The sequence below is a fragment of the Oncorhynchus masou genome, chromosome 29 (assembly GCF_036934945.1).
Source record: "Oncorhynchus masou masou isolate Uvic2021 chromosome 29, UVic_Omas_1.1, whole genome shotgun sequence".
NCBI classification, from domain to species: Eukaryota; Metazoa; Chordata; class Actinopteri; order Salmoniformes; family Salmonidae; genus Oncorhynchus; species Oncorhynchus masou.
In genome coordinates, this window is record NC_088240.1 from 31,446,256 (window position 1) to 31,468,538 (window position 22,283).

Genomic DNA, 22,283 nt, shown 5'->3' on the forward strand with positions numbered 1-22,283 from the left:
AAATAAATAATTTTTTGGGATTTCACCTTTATTCAACCAGGTAAGCCAGTTGAGAACAAGTTCTCATTTACAACACAGAGGTACACATGGAATAAACAAATGTACAGTCAATAACACAATAGAAAAGTCTATATACAGTGTGTGCAAATGAAGTAAGATTAGGGAGGTAAGGCAATAAATAGTCCGTAGTGGAGAAATAATTTCAATTTCACAAATAAACACTGGCGTGATAGATGTGCAGAAGATGAATGTGCAATTAGAGATACTGGGGTGCAAAGGAGCAATAAAAATAAAATAAATAATATGGGGATGAGGTAGTTGGATGGGCTATTTACAGATGGGCTATGTACAGGTGCAATGATCTGTAAGCTGCTCTGATAGCTGATGCGTAAAGATAGTGAGGGAGATATGAGTCTCCAGCTTCAGTGATTTTTGCAATTTGATCCAGTCATTGGCAGCAGAGAACTGGAAGGAAAGGCAGCCAAAGGAGGAATTGGCTTTGGGGGTGACCAGTGAAATATACCTGTCTTGGTGTTGAGGACGTGGGTTCTACTAGAGATACAGTGGGGCAAAAAAGTATTTAGTCAGCCACCAATTGTGCAAGTTCTCCCACTTAAAAAGATGAGAGGCCTGTCATTTTTTAAATTAATTTATTTGCAAATTATGGTGGAAAATAAGTATTTGGTCAATAACAAAAGGTTATCTCAATACTTTGTTATATACCCTTTGTTGGTAATGACAGAGGTCAAACGTTTTCTGTAAGTCTTCACAAGGTTCACACACTGTTGCTGGTATTTTGTCCCATTCCTCCATGCAGATCTCCTCTAGAGCAGTGATGTTTTGGGGCTGTTGCTGGGCAACACAGACTTTCAACTCCCTACAAAGATTTTCTATGGGGTTGAGATCTGGAGACTGGCTAGGCCACTCCAGGACCTTGAAATGCTTCTTATGAAGCCACTCCTTTGTTGCACGGGCGGTGTGTTTGGGATCATTGTCATGCTGAAAAACCCAACCATGTTTCATCTTCAATGCCCTTGCTGATGGAAGGAGGTTTTCACTCAAAATCTCACGATACATGGCCCCATTCATTCTTTCCTTTACACGGATCAGCTTCCTGGTCCCTTTGCAGAAAACAGCCCCAAAGCATGATGTTTCCACCCCCATGCTTCACAGTAGGTATGGTGTTCTTTGGATGCAACTCAGCATTCTTTGTCCTACAAACACGACGAGTTGAGTTTTTACCAAAAAGTTCTATTTTGTTTTCATCTGACCATATGACATTCTCCCAATCTTCTTCTGGATCATCCAAATGCTCTCTAGCAAACTTCAGACGGGTCTGGACATGTACTGGCTTAAGCAGGGGGACATGTCTGGCACTGCAGGATTTGAGTCCCTGGCGGCGTAGTGTGTTACTGATGGTAGGCTTTGTTACTTTGGTCCCAGCTCTCTGCAGGTCATTCACTAGGTCCCCCCATGTGGTTCTGGGATTTTTGCTCACCGTTCTTGTGATCATTTTGACCCCACGGGGTGAGATCTTGCGTGGAGCCCCAGATCTAGGGAGATTATCAGTGGTCTTGTATGTCTTCCATTTCCTAATAATTGCTCCCACAGTTGATTTCTTCAAACCAAGCTGCTTACCTATTGCAGATTCAGTCTTCCCAGCCTGGTGCAGGTCTACAATTTTGTTTCTGGTGTCCTTTGGCAGCTCTTAATTTCTTGGCCATAGTGGAGTTTGGAGTGTGACTGTTTGAGGTTGTGGACAGGTGTCTTTTATACTGATAACAAGTTCAAACAGGTGCCATTAATACAGGTAACGAGTGGAGGACAGAGGAGCCTCTTAAAGAAGAAGTTACAGGTCTGTGAGAGCCAGAAATCTTGCTTGTTTGTAGATGACCAAATACTTATTTTCCACCATAATTTGCAAATAAATTAATTAAAAATTCTACAGTGTGATTTTCTGGATTTTTTTTCTAATTTTGTCTGTCATAGTTGAAGTGTACCTATGATGAAAATTACAGGCCTCTCATCTTTTTAAGTGGGAGAACTTGCACAATTGGTGGCTGGCTAAATACTTTTCTGCCCCACTGTAGCTTGAAGCTGACAATTGACTTGTGTTGGTGATAAAAACCTAAAAGCTAGCATTCTATAGACAAGATGTGGTGTGTGTGACTCGAGATAGAGAGAGCCTGGAGGAGTTAAGAACAATGCCTCATTGTCTCATCTTCCTGGCATCTGTGAAACTAAGTAAAATACCATACTGTGTAGATAATCAAGGTGACTTATGGGAAGGTTAGAAGTGACTGACTAAGCAATATTAGTTTCAACTATATAAAAACTGTGCATCGTCTGTAAAGGCTAGACTCTCAGCCTAGCAGTCAGTTAAGAGTGGTGGGCTGACGGTCTCATTATTGCAATAATTAATCAATTTTAAATAAAGATGATTGTTTGAAGAAATGACCAAGACCAAGTCTCTCTCAGTACTGAATTTCCACGACAAGTGAAACAAGGGCTATATCAGTTCCTGGTTCCACATGTTTTTGAATGGGGCATGCTTATTTAAGATGGGGAGGAAAGCACTTTTAAAGAATAACCAGGCATCCTCTACTGATGGAATGAGGTCAATATCTTTCCAGGATACCCGGGCCAGGCCGATTAGAAAGGCCTGCTCACTGAAGTGTTTTAGGCAGCGTTTGACTATGATGAGGGGTTGTCGTTTGACCGCCGTTTGATATCTATGAGGGTGTCCGAGTTTACGGATTTGGGGTTGTACCTGGTAGGTTCCATGATAATTTTGGTGAGATTGAGGGTATCTAGCTTAGATTGTAGGACAGCCGGGATGTTAAGCATATCCCAGTTTAGGTCACCTAACAGTACAAACTCTGAAGATAAATGGGGGGCAATTAATTCACATATGGTGTCCAGGGCGCAGCTGGGGGCTGAGGGGGATCTGTAACAAGTGGCAACAGTGAGAGACTTCTTTCTGGAAAGGTGGATTTTTAAAAGTAGAAGCTCTGTTTGGGCACAGACCTGGATAGCGGGACAGAACTCTGCAGTAGATTGCAACTCCATCCTCTTTGGCAGTTCTGTCTTGGGGGAAAATGTATATTCATACATAAAGGCATTTTTCAGCTATGATTTTACCACTCAGAATCCAGAATGGATATGACAATGGGGCCAGCACAGGATGTAATACACGCTTACAACAATCTACTAGAACACCTGTGGGCCAAGTCAAGAGCTACCCTTCCTCTTTCAGTCAGCTCTGCACATGTCTGAAAGTGACAGACCCAGAGTTCTTCACAGTATGTCATATAAAATTATTACACTTATGAATGTATGTAAAATGCTAATATGTATTAGATCCAGTACAATGGAATAACCAAGACCTGAATTTGAATGCACCGTGTTCCGATTCCTCCTATTCTTTCTGTCCAGCAGGGTCAACCAAAAACACTTGGCCGGATGGTTCATGCAGATACTGGGGAAGCAATATAGAAATGTATTGATCCCTTAAATTATTTTACTATTAAATAACCTATATCACAACCCTCATACCTCTTCACAAAAATGTACCTAAATCAATTTTGGAAAAAAGATTTCACACACAAAAGACGTAGGAATTTATTTTCCCAGTTAGAAATAGTAGGCCATGCATCAAATAATTATTTTCATCAGAAAAAAACAACTCTCAAATGCTCTATTGCATTTTGTAAGTTGTCTGCAGGTGGCTTGTTGTGAATGCACTCAAATATCAAGTCATTATCAGGTTATGGAAACTGTGTTCTAATACTCAACATAGAAGGATTTGTCTTAATGTCCAGTATATGAAAGTGATTCTATGAAAATTATTCTTTCACCTTATCAAGCTCACTCTGACTGACAAATCACTGCCTTTCACTTGTGATTAAAAAGAGCATATGAAACATTGTTTTTCACGAGGCCTACCTGTGCTCCTTCCTTTAAGCATCTCTGTTTGAACGCCTCTCCTGTCCTTGATCCATTCCACATACAGCCATTTGCGGATCTTTTCAGTGTCCATGTAAAATATAGTTATTGCGAGGCTGGAATATTTGTTAACTTAAAAAAAAAATTTTTTAGCACCCATGTGAAACGAAGGCCTGCAAAGCTTACAGATTTAAGTCTAATAGCATGATTTGAAAGTAGACTAACATCAGAGTGAGCGATATGAAGGTATAGTCAGTGGACATTCTGAACCTGGTTTGAGGTCAGTAGTCACATGACCAAGGAGCATTTTAAATTTTCATAAATTCATGTAAAATCTTGTGAGATGAAAATGGATAAACTAAAGGGTGTGCAATGTGTAGGCCTACTGAGTGGACATTCTGAACCTTGTTTGAAGTCACTAGGTCACATGACCAAGAAGCTATTGAAATTTTACATTTTGATAAATTCATGTAAAATCATGTGAGATGAAAATGGAAAAAAATGTGTGCAATATAGAAGGGTAGTCAGTGGACATTCTGGACCTTGTTTGAGTCAAGTAGGTCACATGACCAATGACCTATTGAAATGTAAAAAAAGTTTGTTTACACTCCCTAACTAATTCAACTAGGAATAAAAAAATGCTGCTCACATTTCCACATATTTATTAGCTTTGGAAAGCGAATTAATGTCCAAAACGGGAAAATAAGCGCAGTTTTTCCAACATAATGACACTTATTTGGAGTCTGTGGCTCAAGTGGTTTGAAAGCGCGAATATCTGTCAATTATCCAACTTGAAACTGTCTTTACCTCGGTGACCAATACAAGTTTTTGTGGAGCTTGCTCAAAGCGTTGAACCTAAAGAAACCACCAAAACGTCCATTTGTGTGCTCCTACCACTTCTTTGACAAGAAGCCTACAGTGAAGCGTCCTTACCCAGAAAAATGGCTTGGCTACGATGCTCCACTTGTGAAGAAGCGTCGGGCGTTGGTCAGGTAGTCGTCAGGACAGGTAAGCCAAACGCTTGAGCTGTTTGCCTGCTCTCCTTGTCTCTCCCTCTTATCTATCCTCAGTCTCATAATCGCACAATTTATTTCCTCTACAGCTCAATTAAAAATGCCCATTTTATATATACTTAATATTATTAGGTGCATTCATGCAGTATGGTGTTTTATTGTACGGTTTTGTCAATTGACTTGTTTAACAAGCCATACTGATTTCTTAACAGGTGACACAACAGACTCAAGTGTTTACCAAATTGAAAATGGGGATTGGCCAGCACAGAAGGAATGGATATGCCTTCAGAGAAGGATGCCCAAACCCAATGGGAAGACCCATCTCTAAGTGATCACAACTACAGCTCAGGTGATCATGTAAAGCCCACTACCTGTGAGGCAGGGACACAGTGCCCAGCAGCACCTCTCTACAAAACCCTGCTGAGAAACGAAGCACTCTGTTGACTGCATACAGGCTTGTTTCTTGCTGCCTTTTCTACCCTGGCAGAACATCTTCTACCCCTCCTACAAAGGAAGCTTTCAGTTAGACCTGACAGACTAACTCCTGATGACATTGATGAAGCTGAAGCTCAACTTGCTGCAGCAGTACCAAGCAGAAAGGTTTGGTGTTTCCCAGAGTATTGTCAGTCAAGTGATTAGTTATTGGATTGACATGATGGAAGAGAATCGGAAGTAGTAAATTCCATGGTTGCCAAGGGAGACCCCATCCATGCTACAATGTGACAATGTTTTAAGGACCACTGTCCAGGAACAACCTGCATTATTGACTGCTCAGAAACTGCTTTACAGAAGTGCAAGAGTCTGGATTCAAGGGGGAGTCATTCATCCATTACTATGCCCAGAACACTATCAAGTACCTCATGGTCATTGCACCTTGTGGTCTAGTGATGTTCATCTCCTCAGCATATGGAGGTATATGTAGTGACAAATATATAACATAGGATTCTGGGTTTCTGGAGTACTTCTGTCCAGGTGATGAGGTCATGGCTGACCGGAGCTTCACAATCTGATCTGCTACAATAGAGGAAGGTCGAATTTACAATTCCAGCCTTCACAGAAAGAGGCACACAGCTGTCAGACGACACCAACTTGTACAAGACGGATAGCTAACGTGAGGGTTCATGTGGAACGCGTAATTCAAAGGCTCAAGTCGTTTAGAATCATCTCACAAACAGTGCCAATCAACCTCTCATCTGACAAAATACTTTGAATCTGTGCTGACCTGTGTAACCTGCACTGACCTGTGTGGTGATATCATTCATGAAGATGTTGAATCAACTGATCAGTCAAATGCCATTCACAGGGTTGATTTCCCAATATGAATTAAAGTTGTCAAAATTTACATTAAATACATTTCAATTCATTCTATAACAACTTTACTTAGTTATTTGTTTTACATACTCATTAATATTAATAAAAAACAAAGCCGTAAAAACAATTTCCACAATACTGTGACTGTTGATGCATTAAGTCAGGCTTTTTAATTGAAAAACAATGTGTTAATAGTAACTGCAAACAGGAGACATCTGACTACATATGTCTATAGAGCTGCATATATTTGTCACTCGGTGACAATCTGCTGCCTGATACTTCACAATAAATGGCAGCATGTGTTGAGTAGAATGCCTTCAACCTCGACAGCCTCTGCACAAACCTGTGCATCATAGGGAACAGGGATGACAACTTGCCGGGACAGAGTCCAGATGAACACCTTACTTTCTCTCAGTCTTGTGCAAAACATACCAATTTGCACCTGCATGTAGTAGCCACGTGGCCTATGTGGTTGCAGTTAGTGTGTGCCCTCCACCACCTTCACATCACAGGCTTTCCCATTGAAGACATCACCCAGAGATTCACAGCCCTTCCTAGGGCCTTATGAAATCCATTTTTTTTTTCAAAATTCCATTATATATTTTCCCAAATTACATTTTTTCCGTTTAAATTTGTCTGATTTCTGTGTTTTACAATTTATGCAAATTTTATCAGAAAGTGTGTCTAATAATATGAATATGAATGAATAAAACGTAGTCTTGTATTTGCTGAAACTCCTCTCACAGTTGACTGAGCTGAGTGGGAAGTAAATGTAGGACACTACCACTTCTGCAACTCTTGGGAATCTCGCACTCAGGCCCCTCCAGTAATCAGCAAGCTCCAAAGCAGGTGAGGGCTCCCTGAACACATTTTTCACTGAGCTCTGATGATGGGCTTGCCATGATGAGCTCCGATGATGGGCTTGCTACACACATCAGTTGTGTGTGTAGCCTTGTGAATGGAATTTATATGTTTACATGAATGATTAGAATATTCCACCCTGAAACCATATAATTGAATGAAATTGATTAGAATTATCAATTATTATTAATGATGTGTCTATTCTTAGTCAGTAAAATTATAATAAATATGTGTAGTTTTAGTCAGAATTAGGGTAAAACAAAATCTGTAAAATATGTCTCTTTAGTATCTTAAACACAGACTGTCTGAGCAAAATTTGGTGCCGACCTTGCTAGGGGCCTCAGAGATTTGAGGGAGGACAGGGAGTACTTCTCACGGTCCCTAATCTTTGTCGGCTGGGTATTGATAAAGTATGTGTGTAGGATACCTACTGTTCGTGTGTATGTAGGTGCGTATGATATCTACTGTTTGTGTGGAAGTATGTGCGCCGCTATAAAATGGATGTCTTTGTATAGTGGACTTTAGAACGTTCTCGTGAATAAACTGTACTGACCTTTTGCATACGCTGAGTCTTTGACTAATTATTATTAAACCCATGGTCTTACAAACCTCAGGGATTGGTCAAAGATATTGATTGTTATTGTCATTGGGATTGAAACTTCTCGTGACAAGCTTTCAATCTACTTTTCCATGGCTGGAGCCTGCCTAGGAACAAACACCCTAGCCAGCCTGTAGACCTCCCTGGCTGGATGTGTGTCCTAGTGCTTTGACAACTTTGAAGGCCAAATGGAATGCATCATGGAGACGGTCAAGCACCTCTCTCCAATCCCCATCTTTCTCAATAGCTCATCTGTCTTGGCACCATACACACATGTTTTTGCTGTTCCATTCACTAGGTAAGAGCCCAGATCCTCCATGGCATTGTATGCAGACACTTCTGTGGGATGGTGGGTTGTTTTCAGGAGTGACAGAGCTGTCATCACCCATCTTCTCTTTCTGGCAGGCTTCTTGAAGAAGACAGATGTCATCCATGTCACAAGTGATCCAACTTAAGAGACATATTTGTAGTGCTGCCAGGTCTCACCCACCAGATTGATGACATGGCAGAGACAGGTTACATGTACACTGTTGGGCATCACTCCTTTCAGAACCTCCTTGTATGCCTTCAGGCAGTAGGAGGCATTATCTGTGACCACTGCTCAGGCATCATTCAGGTTCAGATCGTTGCTGTGGAGGGAGGCTAGTATAGCTTGGGAAAACGTGCAGTAGTTACATCTGTCCATGAAAATGACATCCACCAGAAAGTACACCTGCAATGAAAGATAAGGAATAACTTGAATTGTGTTTTAACCTAAATAAGTGTTATTTATATTAAGTGTAAACACAATGTAGATACAGCTATAGTTAGTTAGCTGGAGAGGCAGACAGCTGCTGACATTATACATCGCTATATTTCACCACGATAGCTTGTCGTTTGGAATATCACAATTTGCATGCGGACAATTCACTTTGCAGGATGTAAATGAAGCCTATTGCAATGGTATATTAATAGGCTGTTAACTTAACTCACCAATGACAATGTTTAGAATGCTGCAATCCCTTGCATCTGTTGTCTTGTCAACAACCACCGCAAACTTCTTCCCATGGATCTTCTGTAGAACGGCAGTCATATGTTGGTCGAACACATCCGGCAGTTGAGTTTGACAGAGGCTGCACTCATTTTCGGGCAATGCTCCTCCCTGTCTGCAATGCTTCACTAGAAACAGCTGTAGCTTTCTTATCTTTTCTAAGGGGATGTCAGACACCGTGCACACAGCCACAAAGTATTGAATCTGCTGATGTGTTTGCACTAGTAATGGTCGTTTCAAGAGGCCTGCTCTGGCTAAGACTGTGCTTTTCCTTGTTCTTCACATGGACTTTGACTTTAAGTTCTCATCACACGTATTTTTATGGGTCCAATCAATAGTATGTTGACAGAATTTCCAAAACAGCTTATCGCCTGACTCAATAGTACAATGGGTATTGCTCTGCTCTGAATTTAGGGGTTAGGGTCGATATTTTCTTTACGGCTTGCCTGACTGACGGCCTCTTCGACATATTTCTCAAAGTGACAGCAAAGTTGTGAGGTGACGTAAGAGTCCCACGCACGACGACCCCCCCCTCGCTCAAAACATCCCAATCGAAAACTGAATTATTTTCCTAGGCATAATTGTCTGTAATTTTATAATTATGAAATAATTTAGGTTACTACAACAATTAGGCCTAATCAATATCAGCCAACTTGTGGAAAATTCTGCAACATTCCACGTTTTACAGTTGATTCCATTTTTATTAACAAATTCCGGGATTCTGTTCGTTTTCCACATCGCGGAAATCATAGGGCCCTAGTAGCCTTCCCCATGACAGGACACTTGATCTCCAACAGCCCCTTGGAGTTCAGCACTCTGTCAGGGCTTTCTGATAGCCATGGCTCTTCAACACTGACAAAAGTGAATCTGTGGTCCAGTGTAACCTAGTGGTTAGAGCATTGGACTAGTAACCGAAAGGTTGCAAGTTCAAATCCCCAAGCTGACAAGGTACAAAATCTGTCGTTCTGCCCCTGAACAGGCAGTTAACCCACTGTTCCTAGGCCGTCATTGAAAATAAGAATTTGTTCTTAACTGACTTGCCTAGTAAAATAAAGGTAAAAAAAAGTATCTACAGTCTTCCAACCATTGGGAGGCCATCAGCTCATTATCTTCAAATACATTAAAATGGTACAGCCACAAATAAATATTCCTTTCAGTCCAATTTTACCTGGGATGCTACTGGCTGTGACGTTACTGTTGGTTCAGCATTAACACACTTATAGAGCAGACTCCCCACAGGCAGATTCAGGTGTCTCAGGCTCCTATTCAATTCCTCCTATGAGTAGAATGAAGGAGTGGGAAGCAGGGTACACTTTTCTGCATATTGGTCACTGGCCTTATAGTGTGTGAAGTCAATGCTGTTTAACCGCTTTGGCTCAAGGTTCCTCCGAGTCCCTGCATTCCATTGTCGCTGCTCATCTGTGCAGGCTATGCCAGTTAGCCCACTGGACACTGCATTCTGCACCTGTGATAGAATGTTTGTTACAAAAAAAAGTAATTCAGAGAAAATTCCATTATTAACAATTGTGTGACAGGACTGTGAGGACTATGTGATCAACTTAATCAAAACACATGCAAGTTTCATCAAAAACTTACTGTGCTATTGTTCCCAAAGAGATGAGACCACTTATACTTACTATATTTTAGGCATTAACCCCCAACCACAATGATATTTTACAAACCTTTTCCACCCAGAAAAACAATAACATCAAAGACACTAAAAAAAGACATGATGCTGACATGTTTAAATACATTTTATACCCTACTCACCTGGACTCCATAAACCTACCTTGCTTCACCAACATGCGATTTGACAGAATACTTACAGATTCCCCACATTAATACAGCAGTTCTGTTGAGCCACAAATACATGTTATTAACAACCAATAAATCATGACATTCTCAATTCAGCTTTCATCCAACAAAACATTTGGTCTAAATGCTATGGGTGGCGCAGCGGTCTAAGGCACTGCATCTCAGTGCAAGGGGAGTCACTACAGTCCCTGGTTCGATTCTAGGCTGTATCACATTTGGCAGTGATTGGGAGTCCCATAGAGCGGAGCACAATTGGCCCAGCGTTGTCCGGGGTAGGCCGTCATAGTAAATAAGAATGTGTTCTTATTAACTGACTTGAATAGTTAAATAAAGGTTAAATAAAAAATTAAAATGTTAATCCTGCCTGTTTTATCATTCTGTGTCTAGATATGGCAGTATTGCGAACTTTCATCTGTAAAAGGAATTAAGAAAATAGACTATAAACATCAATTACATGACCAAGTAATGCGAAGATTGATCATATCATCTAAGAACTCTATCATAAAGTTAGCCTATGGATTGTAGTACCTGTCACCACAACACATGTAGGCGGCTTGTAAACTGTTATCACTTATGTTAAGTAATGTTAGACATAGAAATGCAAGTGACTTTGCTTACGAAAATCATCCCGCCAGCTCTACTTCTTCTAGGGTGGGGTTTATCGGCGGTTGGCATCCAACGTTATGGTGCATTACCGACACCTACTGTAGTGGAGTGTGGGTCAGAGACAGGGAGAAACTAAATCCTACCTGCCAGCCCCGTTGCTCTTTCTACTCAATATACTATTTAAACTAATTCCTGTATCCCCCCTTCTAGATCTCATCCTCCCTCTTTCCCTCCAATGTCCACACTGTAGCAATACATGCACCACTGTCTGTTTCCTGGCAATACTCAACTTTTCCTGTTGGATGCTTTCCTATCACATGTAAGGTCTTATTCAACTGGCTGTGTCCCACTATTAATCTTGTAAATATAGCCTCTCTTCTGTCTCTTCCTGCCGTTCTCCCCTCCCCAACTTTCCTCTGTACTTGAAATAAATGCCTCCCCTTAGTATCTCTATTCCACTGTTCTTGCCATTTCTCCACCATCACTTTTTGCTTCTGCCTTGCTCATTGAAACTACCACATCAACATCCCCACTACTTAGTGCTTGTTTAGCCAGTATATCAACTGCACTCCCACATAAGCTGGGACCCATGTAAATATTAGCTGTATATCCATTTGTTTACTCCTGCCATGGGTTTGTAGCACCTCATAAAGCAGGTCTTGTCTTGATATAAAGGACTGGAGATTTCTTAACACTGCACATGAATCAGAGCAAAGAACTACTCTTTCTGGCTTAACTTCCTCCACCCACAGCAAGGCCAACAATATGGCCACCATCTCTGCCGTGTATACAGCCAGATGATCGGACTTTCAACCCACATTCCTGCACTACATATGCTGACCCAGTATGTCCTGTCCTTGGATCTGTTGAACCATCTGTGTATATGGCCACAACATCTTGATACACAGCATCAAGACTTCTCTTAAACAAATCAGATGGATCAACACCCTCCCTATCTTTCTGTAGTCTCTCCAATACTTCTAGATCTACTACTGGAGGTGGGAGTAGCCATGGTGGATTTACAGGAATAGTTACCGTTGGGCTAAACTCCCTTCCATACATTCCCATCTCCTTCGCCTGGGTATTAACTACCCAAACCTCTAGTTCTGTCTTCGCTCATGTTCCCAGCATGCCTGTAAAATCCCTCAGCCGTCTCTACTGATCCGTTGTAGGATACAAGTACCCAAGTAGAGTGGTAAATTGATTGATGCTTGATTGGCTGGGCTGAACATCTGCCTTCAAAAATACTAATCCCTTTCCCTCCTCCTGGTGAAGCCATTTGTGTTTTCCCAAATGTGAACCATGTTTTGTTTTTGTTTATTTGTTAAGATGTGTTAGCCACCGCTCTGAGGTAATTCGCTAGCGTTGACGGAAGTTGTAAAACGGAAACAAACACAATCGCGTTCGAAAGGAACTGTGTCAAGTGGGCGGGGCTACACAAGGCGATAGCTATGTTTCGCTAACCAGAAGCAGAATCGGTATTGTTGATTTCGATGCTCATAATAGCAAGCTAGTTCGGATGGTTTGGTTAAAAATAAATTTAAAAAATTAAAGTTTGGTTAGCTAAAAATATAGCATGTATGTTTGTTTGGTTACCACGACAACTACTGTAGCGATCTGGTAAACGTGTTATTCTTCCAGCAAATGAACACATTTCTAGTGGCAAATGTGTTCAATTGTAGCCTTGGTATAAAAAGGATAATCAACTAGGGGCTTTATGTGTTTTCTGGAAAATAATGAAACTCTGTGGAAGATCAGATCAACTCCTCTAGCGCGGTGTGGAGCACACCTTCCACATAATTATTTAAAGCATAGCCCCTCTTTGATTATTCCTTACTTGTCAAATGGCAGCCTAGCCTCGATCAACCAGAATAAGACCCTCGATAATTATTGGAAAAAACATCAAGCTCATCACCTTGCACTTTCACCACCCTGTGAAGTTCATCATAGTTTAATCTCTAGCCTAATAAACTGCACGATTTCCCGAAAAGTCGTATTAGTGAGAGGATAACGTAGTCGCTTAACTCCACGTTTATTTCAATATGATGGTTATTATATAAATACTTGCGCATTAAAGCGTTTCCACCTTCATTTCTCCCATAATTGACTTTATCAATAACAAAACGATCACATCTTGTCTAGCAAAACTTGTTTTATCAAAAAATGTGTTGTTTCCATCAGGCCTGTAATTACATGTTTTATCCAACATGTACTTTACTCGCATAAAAAGGTTGGATGGAAAGCAATATGATTTACTTCACAGGCTGGTGGAGGTACAAGTTGATGAGCAATCACACTGTCAGCAGCATCTCTAGTTGCCAACAAGAGCCGACTGCTAGCTGGTTTCACGTCTCAGGAACTCAGCCTGTGTGGCGAGAAGGCGGAGTTAGCGGTTTGAGAGTGATTCAAGCCACTGTTCATAATTCCACTCGAACGCGAAGATGCAGTTGCGATTAGAACTCAGTCAGATCAATAATATAAACGTTCTGATTTTTGATTACTGCTGGGAGCAATATTCAGATATTGACCCGTAATTAATTGTCTTTATTGTGTACTACATATACACTACATATAGAAATGTATATGGACACCCCTTCAAATTGGTGGATTTGGCTATTTCAGCCACACCCTTTTGCTGATAGGTCTATAAAATCGAGCCAACCGCCATGCTATCTCCATAGACAAATATTGCCAGTAGAATGGCCTTACGGAAGTGCTCAGTGACTTCCAACGTAGCACCTTGATAGGATGCCACATTTCCAACAAGTCAGTTTGTCAAATTTCTTCCCTGCTAGAGCTGCATGTTCAACTGTAAGTGCTATTATTGTGAAGTGGGAACATTTAGGAGAAACAACAGTTCAGCTGTGAAGTGGTAGGCCACACAAGCTTACAGAACAGGACTGCCTAGTGATGAAGCACACAGCATAAAAGTTGTCTGTCTTCAGTTGCAACACTCACAACTAAGTTCCAAATGGCCTCTGGAAGCAACGTCAGTACAAGAACTGTTTGTCGGGACCTCCATGAAATGGGTTTCCATGGCCGAGCAGCTGCACACAAGCCTAAGATCACCATGCACAATGCCAAGTGTCGGCTGGAGTGGTGTAAAGCACCCCACCATTGGACTCTGGAGCAGTGGAAACGCATTCTCTGGAGTGATGAATCACGCTTCACCATCTGTCAGTCCGACGGACGAATTTGGGTTTGGCAGATGCCAGGAGAACTCTACCTCCTGCAATGCATAGTGCCAACTGTAAAGTCTGGTGGAGGAGGAATAATGAACCAAATCTTGGCATTGCGCATGGTGATCTTAGGCTTGTGTGCAGCTGCTCCATGGAAACCCATTTCATTAAGCTCCCGACGAACATTTATTGTGTTGACGTTGCTTCCAGAGGAAACTTGGCAGTGAGTGTTGCAACTGAGGACAGACGGTTTTTACGCGTAATGCGCTTCAGCACTCGGCTGTCCCATTCTGTGAGCTTGTGTGGCTGAGCCGTTGTTGATCCTAGGAGATCCCACTTCACAATAACAATGCTCACAGTTGGCTGGGTCAGCTCTAGCAGGGCAGAAATTTGACGACATGACTTGTTGGAATGGTGGCATCCTATGATGGTGCTACGTTGAAGGTCACTGAGCTCTTCAGTAAGGCCATTCGACTGCCAATGTTTGTCTATGGAGATTGCATTGCAGTGTTCGATCTTATACACCTGTCAGCAATGGGTGTGGTTGAAATAGCCAAATCAACTCATTTGAAGGGGTGTCCACATACTTTTGTATATATAGTGTTTTTTTTTTTTTTCACCAAATTATACAAAATTACAGGTGTCCTCGTATGCAGTTATGGCCATGGCTACTCCCTGTATATAGGCATGTTATTTTTACTTTTATTGTTTGTTTTTTCACTGTGTATTTATTCCTTGTGTCACTATTTCTATGTTTTATTTAAAAAAAAAATTATCTTAAACTCTGCATTGTTGGAAAAGGACCCGTAAATAAGCATTTCACTGTCAGTCTACACCTGTTGTTTACGAAGCATGTGACAAATAAAATGTGATTTAATATAAACAAGTTCAAACCACGCAACAGTCAGTAGCTGAAAGCAGTTTGAACCATTAAAGGTTAAATAACTAATTTCCTTTAGAGGCATTCATGGATAACTATAAACTGATATCACATGACAGTCACATAAGCAAAACTGCATATTCGTGCACAGGGCACTAAGGACAGATATATTCATGATATTTTTATCTTTACAATAAATGGGGACAAAAACGTCCACAAGTAACACAACTCAGGTATACTAAAGTTTTCACTTATAGCTAAATTACATGGCAATTGTTGTTCTCGGAAAGTGTCTGTTCACAAAAAAACTAAGTAAAACATGCTATGGTGTGTGTAGTGAACGTGTCATGTCAATCGATTAAATAGGTAATAGATGGGCGCTGCCTTGTTTCGTAATCACAACGCTGTAGTGGAAACCAAGACTGTTCTCAGGGCGGGTCTGCCGGTTTTTGACTAGCAGAAGTTACTTTTCGTGGCAGGTTATGATAATTCGATCAAGTTTAGGAAAATTGTTACGGTTAGATAAAATGCAAAAACACACAACATACTGTATCTAGCTACAACCAGGTCTGCCCTGAGAACACTCTTGGTTTCCACTAATGCGATCACAACAGTTGATCGAACTGTTGTGGTCTTACTTGTCCTGTCTTGCTCAGGACTAGTCTGACTGCTTGAAATACATTATCTCAAGATAGGGCGGCTACTCGACTTCACAGGAATTTACCTAATGTAATTTATTCATACAGGGATGTCCAAGGAGACCAACACACAGGTAATTTGTGTTATTTAGTGGAAATTCGATGAGTGTTCACTTCACTCTTCCTTCATTTAGCTAACTACAGTGGGCCTGCTAACGTTAACTGCTAGCTAACGTTAGCTCACTGACTCGCCGGGCACAGTAGCGGACACAGAGTCTGCAACTGTAGTTCGTATGTGACAGCTATTCAGATCAATGATTTTTATCTGTACGATACTGCTTTGCAGTGGTTAGTTGGGTTAATTTATGTTTGTATTATTGCACGGCTTGGCGGTGATAGCAAGGGAACGTTAGCTGTGTTACCAAATATTTGTTATAATTAACCCTATATGTGTTGTTACTGCTGCTTTGATGCACGCTAACATTAGTCAGTTTGTAGTATTATACACCAACAGTATGGCTATGTAGTTTACACACATTCACCTTGTTGCCTCTTTAGCTGAATGTGAGGCCGTGGGCATTCAAGGCTGTTGATGCTGGTTAACTCAGCTGCCATCATCAGGCCTATGGTCACATGACGGGGTGGAAATTATTGCTGGTGAGGTTTTCATTTTCCTCTGGTCCATCCCTCACCGGTGGCATCTACTGCTGTCAAGAGCAACGTTTTATCTTCGTTTGAAGTAAAACAGCAAAAGTCAGTCCCATTTGTTTTTATCAAACAGTAGCTTAAGTTTAGCCTTATTGACATTTTATAAACTTAGCTCCATCATTAAACGTTCCTTAGTACAGTGACAGTGTATTCTCTAATTCGCTCTCTCACTTTCTAATTCTTCCTTTCTTTCTCTCTGTTGTTGGTGGAAAACAAGATTGGCTACATTCTCTTTAAAAGGGACAGGATTTTCTTTCTTATTGTTATTTTTTCCAGATATGTGTTTCACAGTGACACTGTTTTCTTTACACCTCTGAGTTCCTCTTTGCTCTATTATAAAATATGCTGAGAGTGAGTCTTGTGTCTTCGTTGAGGGTAAGCCTGTAATGCTTGGTTTGCAACCGACAGTAGCTCTGGGCTGTTCTGCAGTCATTGAGTTTCTTAGAATTATGACCAACCTAAGCTATGGGCTCAATTTTATCAAACCAGAATTGCTGGTTTCCCATTGTTAAATAAAATCACACAATTTTGTGTACTTTTAAAAACCTGCCACCAAAAATATTTTCAGTTAGTAGAAATAACAGTACTAGTGTTTATTTTGGTGTTGGTTCTCAATAAACGACTAAATGGGTATTGTGAAAAGGTGAGTGGCTGAAATGAGAAGTAGAAGAACTCAGGTCAGAGGCTAAAATGTCTCACTTGCAGCTCAGTTAGACAGACTACTGAGGAATCATTGAAATGGTTTATTTCAGACTAGAGGAACAAATCACAGGTAAACTATTCCAAAGTAATAGTTTTAAATGCAAGAAAGTGTAACTTGTTTACCATGATCATTGAAATGTTAGATGCAATGCTTCTGTTTAGGGCTGCCTGTTTACACATGGTTAAGCAGAGGGTCACCACAATGTTCCAGTCTCACGTGATCATTTGTCTTTCCAACAGGAGCAGTAACATGGCTGCTGACGACAAATCCTCCTCCTCATCCTCTACGCTGGATTGGAGTGTGGCGCCTCCTATTTCCCCTGGCAGCCCATCTCACCTGACACACTTCAAACCCCTGACTCCAGAGCAGGACGAGCCCCCGCTCCGATCAGCATACAGCTCCTTTGTCAACCTGTTCCGCTTTAACAAAGGTCATTACTAAGATAACACACGTGATACGCATGACGAAAGCCGACAAGATTTCAGGGATTGCAGACATTCACACAAACTTACTTAAATTACACTCTATGTAATTGTTTTGAGATGTTTGACAGTCATCTAGTAGACCTGTGCATTAAGATGAGGAGACAAGACAAAAAAGCGGAATAATTGAGTCGTTGTTTTGTCACACTGTTATTTCTTATTCTGTGTAGTGCCCTATAGCAGTCAATACTATGCAGTACTGTACAGTCTAGGCTACTGTACTGTACCCTAGGATGCAGGGAAAGGTACTGTAGCCTTGACCACCAGCCGGGTTTTCAGTCATTTTAAGATTAACAGGAAGCAGAATGGAACAGAATGCAACTCAGAGCAGAGCTCTGTCCTGTGTGAGGTCCTGTGAGGTCATGTGATGTGACACTGCCTGTTGGCTAGGTGCAAGGAAGGGGCCGGCCAACCACATGGTCCACCATGTCTCCCTCTCTCCAGACCCCGTCCTTACTGGCAGGCCCCTCACCAAGGCAGCAGGGCTCTGCTCATATGCTGTAGCATGGAGCGTTAACATTCTATTTCATTTTATTTTTTTATATATTTTTTTATTTAATGGAATTATTAGAGGGATGGTGAATCACTTTACGCTGATAAGATTAGATCTAGAGAGAGCAAGGGAACATTTATGGACACCAGCAATGCATACACATATAAGTACATTCATGTACACACACTTAAAACTGCAATATGTAACCTTTTGGGTGACTCAACCAAATTCACATAGAAATCTGATTTGTAAATCTGCGGTATAGCTTAACTTTGTGCACTATTTCTATGCTTCCTGTTCTTATGTTTCGGTTTTGTACACCAGCTGAAAATACAATATTTTGGGGTATGGAAAAGATATTTCACAGCGGTTCAGATGGTACAAGGATTGTACTTGCTTGTTATCTCATTTTTTTGTCCATTAAAATAACATCAAATTGATCTTAAATGCAGTGTAGACATTGTTAATGTTGGAAATGACTATTGTAGCTGGAAATGGCAGATTTTTAATGGAATATCTACATAGGCGTTATCAGCAACCATCACTCCTGTGTTCCAATGGCACGTTGTGTTAGCTAATCCAGGTTTCTAATTTTAAAAGGCTAATTGATCAATAGAAAACCATTTTTAAATTCTGTTAGCACAGCTGAAAACTGTGGTTGTGATTAAAGAAGCAATAGGCTCGTTAAGTTTCTGGAGCATCAGGTTTTGTGGGTTCGATTACAGGCTCAAAATGGCCAGAAACAAAGAACGAAACTCGTCAGTCTAGTCCTGTTCTGAGAAATGAAGACTATTCTGTGCGAGAAATTGCCAAGAAACCGAAGATCTCGTACAACGCTGTGTACTACTCCCTTCACAGAACAGTGCAAACTGGCTCTAACCAGACTAGAAAGAGGAGTGGGAGGCCCCGGTGCACAACTGAGCAAGAGGACAAGTCCTCAACTGGCAGCCTCATTAAATAGTACCCGCAAAAGACCAGTCTCATCGTCAACAGTGAAGAGGCGACTCCGGCATGCTGGCCTTCTAGGCAGAGTTGCAAAGAAAAAGCCATATCTCAGACTGGCCAATAAAAAGAAAAGATTAAGATGGGCAAAAGAACACAGACACTGGACAGAGGAACTCTGCCTAAAAGGCCAGCATCCCGTAGTCGCCTCGTCACTGTTGAAGTTGAGACTGGTGTACAATAATCATTTACAACATTAACATTGTCTACACTGTATTTCTGATCAAGTTGATGTTATTTTAATGGACAAAAAATATGTGCTTTTCTTTCAAAAACAAGGACATTTCTAAGTGACCCCAAACTTTTCAACGGTAGTGTATATTAGAACTATTAGAATTTCTGCATAGTGCACCTTTAAGGGTAAAGTAGTGGGTTTTTTAGACGCAAAGGCAAACTTCAAGGAGTAGGACATTCAAGGAGTTGGTCTGATGGTGCCCTTTGATGGTATCGACTTTGCTTGTGGGAACAATAGAGCGTGTTGTCCTAAAAAACGGAAATTAGTTGCCTCTGGTTTGTTCAGCTATTCATACGGGGGAAATTAATGGGGAAAGAATAGGGTTTTGGGATAAATACCGAAAATAAGGTCCGAGGTTGACACAGGCTCAGAACATTTTGTTCTATGAGATTTCAGTCAGTTAACATGACCTTTCTGAATTATGTAGCCTTTATGTGCTTTTTTGTAAATTACATAACCCCCCCCCCCATGTCATGAGGATACCTGTGCCATCTAAAGATGTTACTTTTGTTAAGTAAATCAGGTGTTAAATTAGGTAAAAAAGAGACTGGAGTGCCACTTTAAATGACCTGTTCTAATTGATCTACGTGTACAGAGGAGGGGCGGCCACCCTCAGTGACAGAGAAACCGGATGTGGTTGTGCCGTCACCCACTGGGGAGCGTAGGAACTGGACCATACCAGCACACTCCATCCACGGCTCTGGGGCGCATAGGAAACAACACCACGATCTTTTACGCAGGACTTCTACTGCTTCAGGTACCACACACACACACACACATTTATTCTAATACATCAGATGTTCAGTATACTTATACAGTGGGGGGTTGAATACTGCACTCTTCAGTAGGGCTTGCAAGTTAAGCATTTCACTGTACTTATGCATGTGACAAAAAGAACTTGAGTGATTCTTTGTGCTTTCATTTGTATTTGGAGTGATTGCATTAACTGTCTCTCTGGATTGACCTGATAATGGCGATGAATGTTTCATGCTGATAGGATTAGTCATCAGTCAGAGATCCGAGTCACTGGAAGTGTAATATCCGCTAGGCAAGCTTAAAGGAGAGCTGCTGTGTTTCTACCATGGGCTAGAATACATATTGAACTACTGCTCTTTTTGTAAGGGCTATCCATTTTGACATTTTATAGTTTTAAGTTAGCGACGTGCAGATAAGAATGGATGCACAGTGTGAGTAACATGACGTCTATTCAAAAAGCTGATGTATGTCTTTTCTTTTTGCAGTGGACTGGCCATTATGGCCTGGTGAGGGTGAGGGCCTTCTATACTGTGTGTTTGCTAAGAATTCTGAAATGTTTTTTGCGCTTGATTTTTTTAACAACCTGGTTTCATAGAGTGGGCGGCTAACCCAAGCACCTGAGTGGTTTTGGTGTGAGTGTGGTTGATCTAGCTACTTTTGGCATGTATGGATAAAGTGCCTTCTGATGTTATTTTGTTGCCAACACTGATATTTGATCAGTTGTATGTGTTTGCATAATGATATAAGAACTAACATCATACTACCTTTTTTTTTTGTTTCTCACTCAATGGCGTTTGTCCAATTTGCGTTATCTGTATAATTTTATTCATAACCATAATTGTTCATTAGAGCCTAGTTTATGGCTACTGATATACTGGTAAGCTTCTGTTGTGTTATTGTGCAATCCTTTTTTAACTTAATCTGCCATTATCAAAGCAAATCCTTGTAGAGATTGTCAATTTCCATGCCCGTTTTGGGCTATAACCTACCTAAGAGAGGTATAAAAATAAATGTCCCTCCCAGTCTCCCTCCTTTACCTTTCTGCATTTTATTTGCATGAAAAGGGAGCATTTGCATGACGTGAATGGTTAGATGAAATCTGCTATGAAAGTGTGTGTTGAATGGCTGCACCATGTGTGTTTCTTTTTGTGTGTGTGCGCTCCTAGAGGGCCGTAGGAAATCGGAAACCCCCCTGGGCACTCACGATCCTCGTACGGCTGTTCAGCTCCGCACTGCTCTGAAGAGACTCAAGGAGATCATGGAGGGAAAGAGCCAGGTATCTACCATACCATTTCACAATCACACTGCTGCTGTTTTACACACCGTTACTCTAGTGCTGCTTGTTTTTACTTGGAGTAATATAACTTCGCTAACTATCACACACAGGCAACTGTTCCAAATATGGGACAACATGTGAAGACACCTCTTATTTATTTTAAATTAGGCTGTTATTGTTTCATCTAACCGTTTGATTTCAGTGAAATATAGTTTTCATGTACTTTGAAAAGATTGCTTCAGCATTACTTTATACCTCAGTGTTAATTGGTCCACTAAATAAAGAAGTCATATTGCAGGACAGTGACCTGAAGCAGTACTGGATGCCAGACAGCCAATGTAAGGAGTGCTACGACTGCAATGAGAAGTTCACCACCTTCCGCCGCCGCCACCACTGCCGGCTCTGTGGCCAGATCTTCTGCAGCCGCTGCTGCAACCAGGAAATCCCTGGCAAGTTCATGGGCTACACGGGTGAGTGCATTGGGGACTCACGGGAGGGGATGGGGGCCTGACCTCAAGACCATGCCCACCCCTTGCCTGCATCATCATCATCATTATCCCTAGTGACCTCCTGAGGAGAGGGAAGACAGCCCCTAAAGAATGATCCCAAAGCAGGGTCACAATATGTTAGAGAGGTCCAATGGAAGAGATCTAGTTGAGCCACTGCTGAGATCATGTATATGTACAGAGGTCTATGGGTGCTCAGCATGGTGTTTTGTCTGCTGTGGTTGTGTGTGTTACTAAAGTTGGACT

The 22,283-nt window shown here is 41.3% G+C and overlaps 1 protein-coding gene and 2 long non-coding RNA genes across 3 annotated transcripts in view; 2 read left to right on the plus strand and 1 right to left on the minus strand.

Moving 5' to 3' along the window:
* Positions 1–1,701: 1,701 nt before the first annotated feature.
* Positions 1,702–7,693, plus strand: LOC135519337 (uncharacterized). Its single transcript, XR_010452284.1, has 2 exons — positions 1,702–4,953; positions 5,171–7,693. It is a non-coding gene; the product is annotated as an uncharacterized LOC135519337 (long non-coding RNA).
* On the minus strand, positions 7,673–12,531 carry LOC135519338 (uncharacterized). The gene is made up of 4 exons (XR_010452285.1): positions 11,192–12,531; positions 9,927–10,610; positions 8,701–8,782; positions 7,673–8,440 (listed from the first exon to the last, which is right to left on the minus strand). It is a non-coding gene; the product is annotated as an uncharacterized LOC135519338 (long non-coding RNA).
* A 3,115-nt stretch (positions 12,532–15,646) lies between these two features.
* Positions 15,647–22,283, plus strand: part of LOC135519339 (1-phosphatidylinositol 3-phosphate 5-kinase-like) — a 29,178-nt gene continuing 22,541 nt past the window's right edge. The window contains 5 exon segments of the mRNA XM_064944514.1: positions 15,647–16,010; positions 17,527–17,717; positions 20,095–20,256; positions 21,422–21,531; positions 21,830–22,001. Coding sequence (XP_064800586.1) covers positions 17,537–17,717; positions 20,095–20,256; positions 21,422–21,531; positions 21,830–22,001 — 625 coding nt within the window. The 5' untranslated portion in view covers positions 15,647–16,010; positions 17,527–17,536.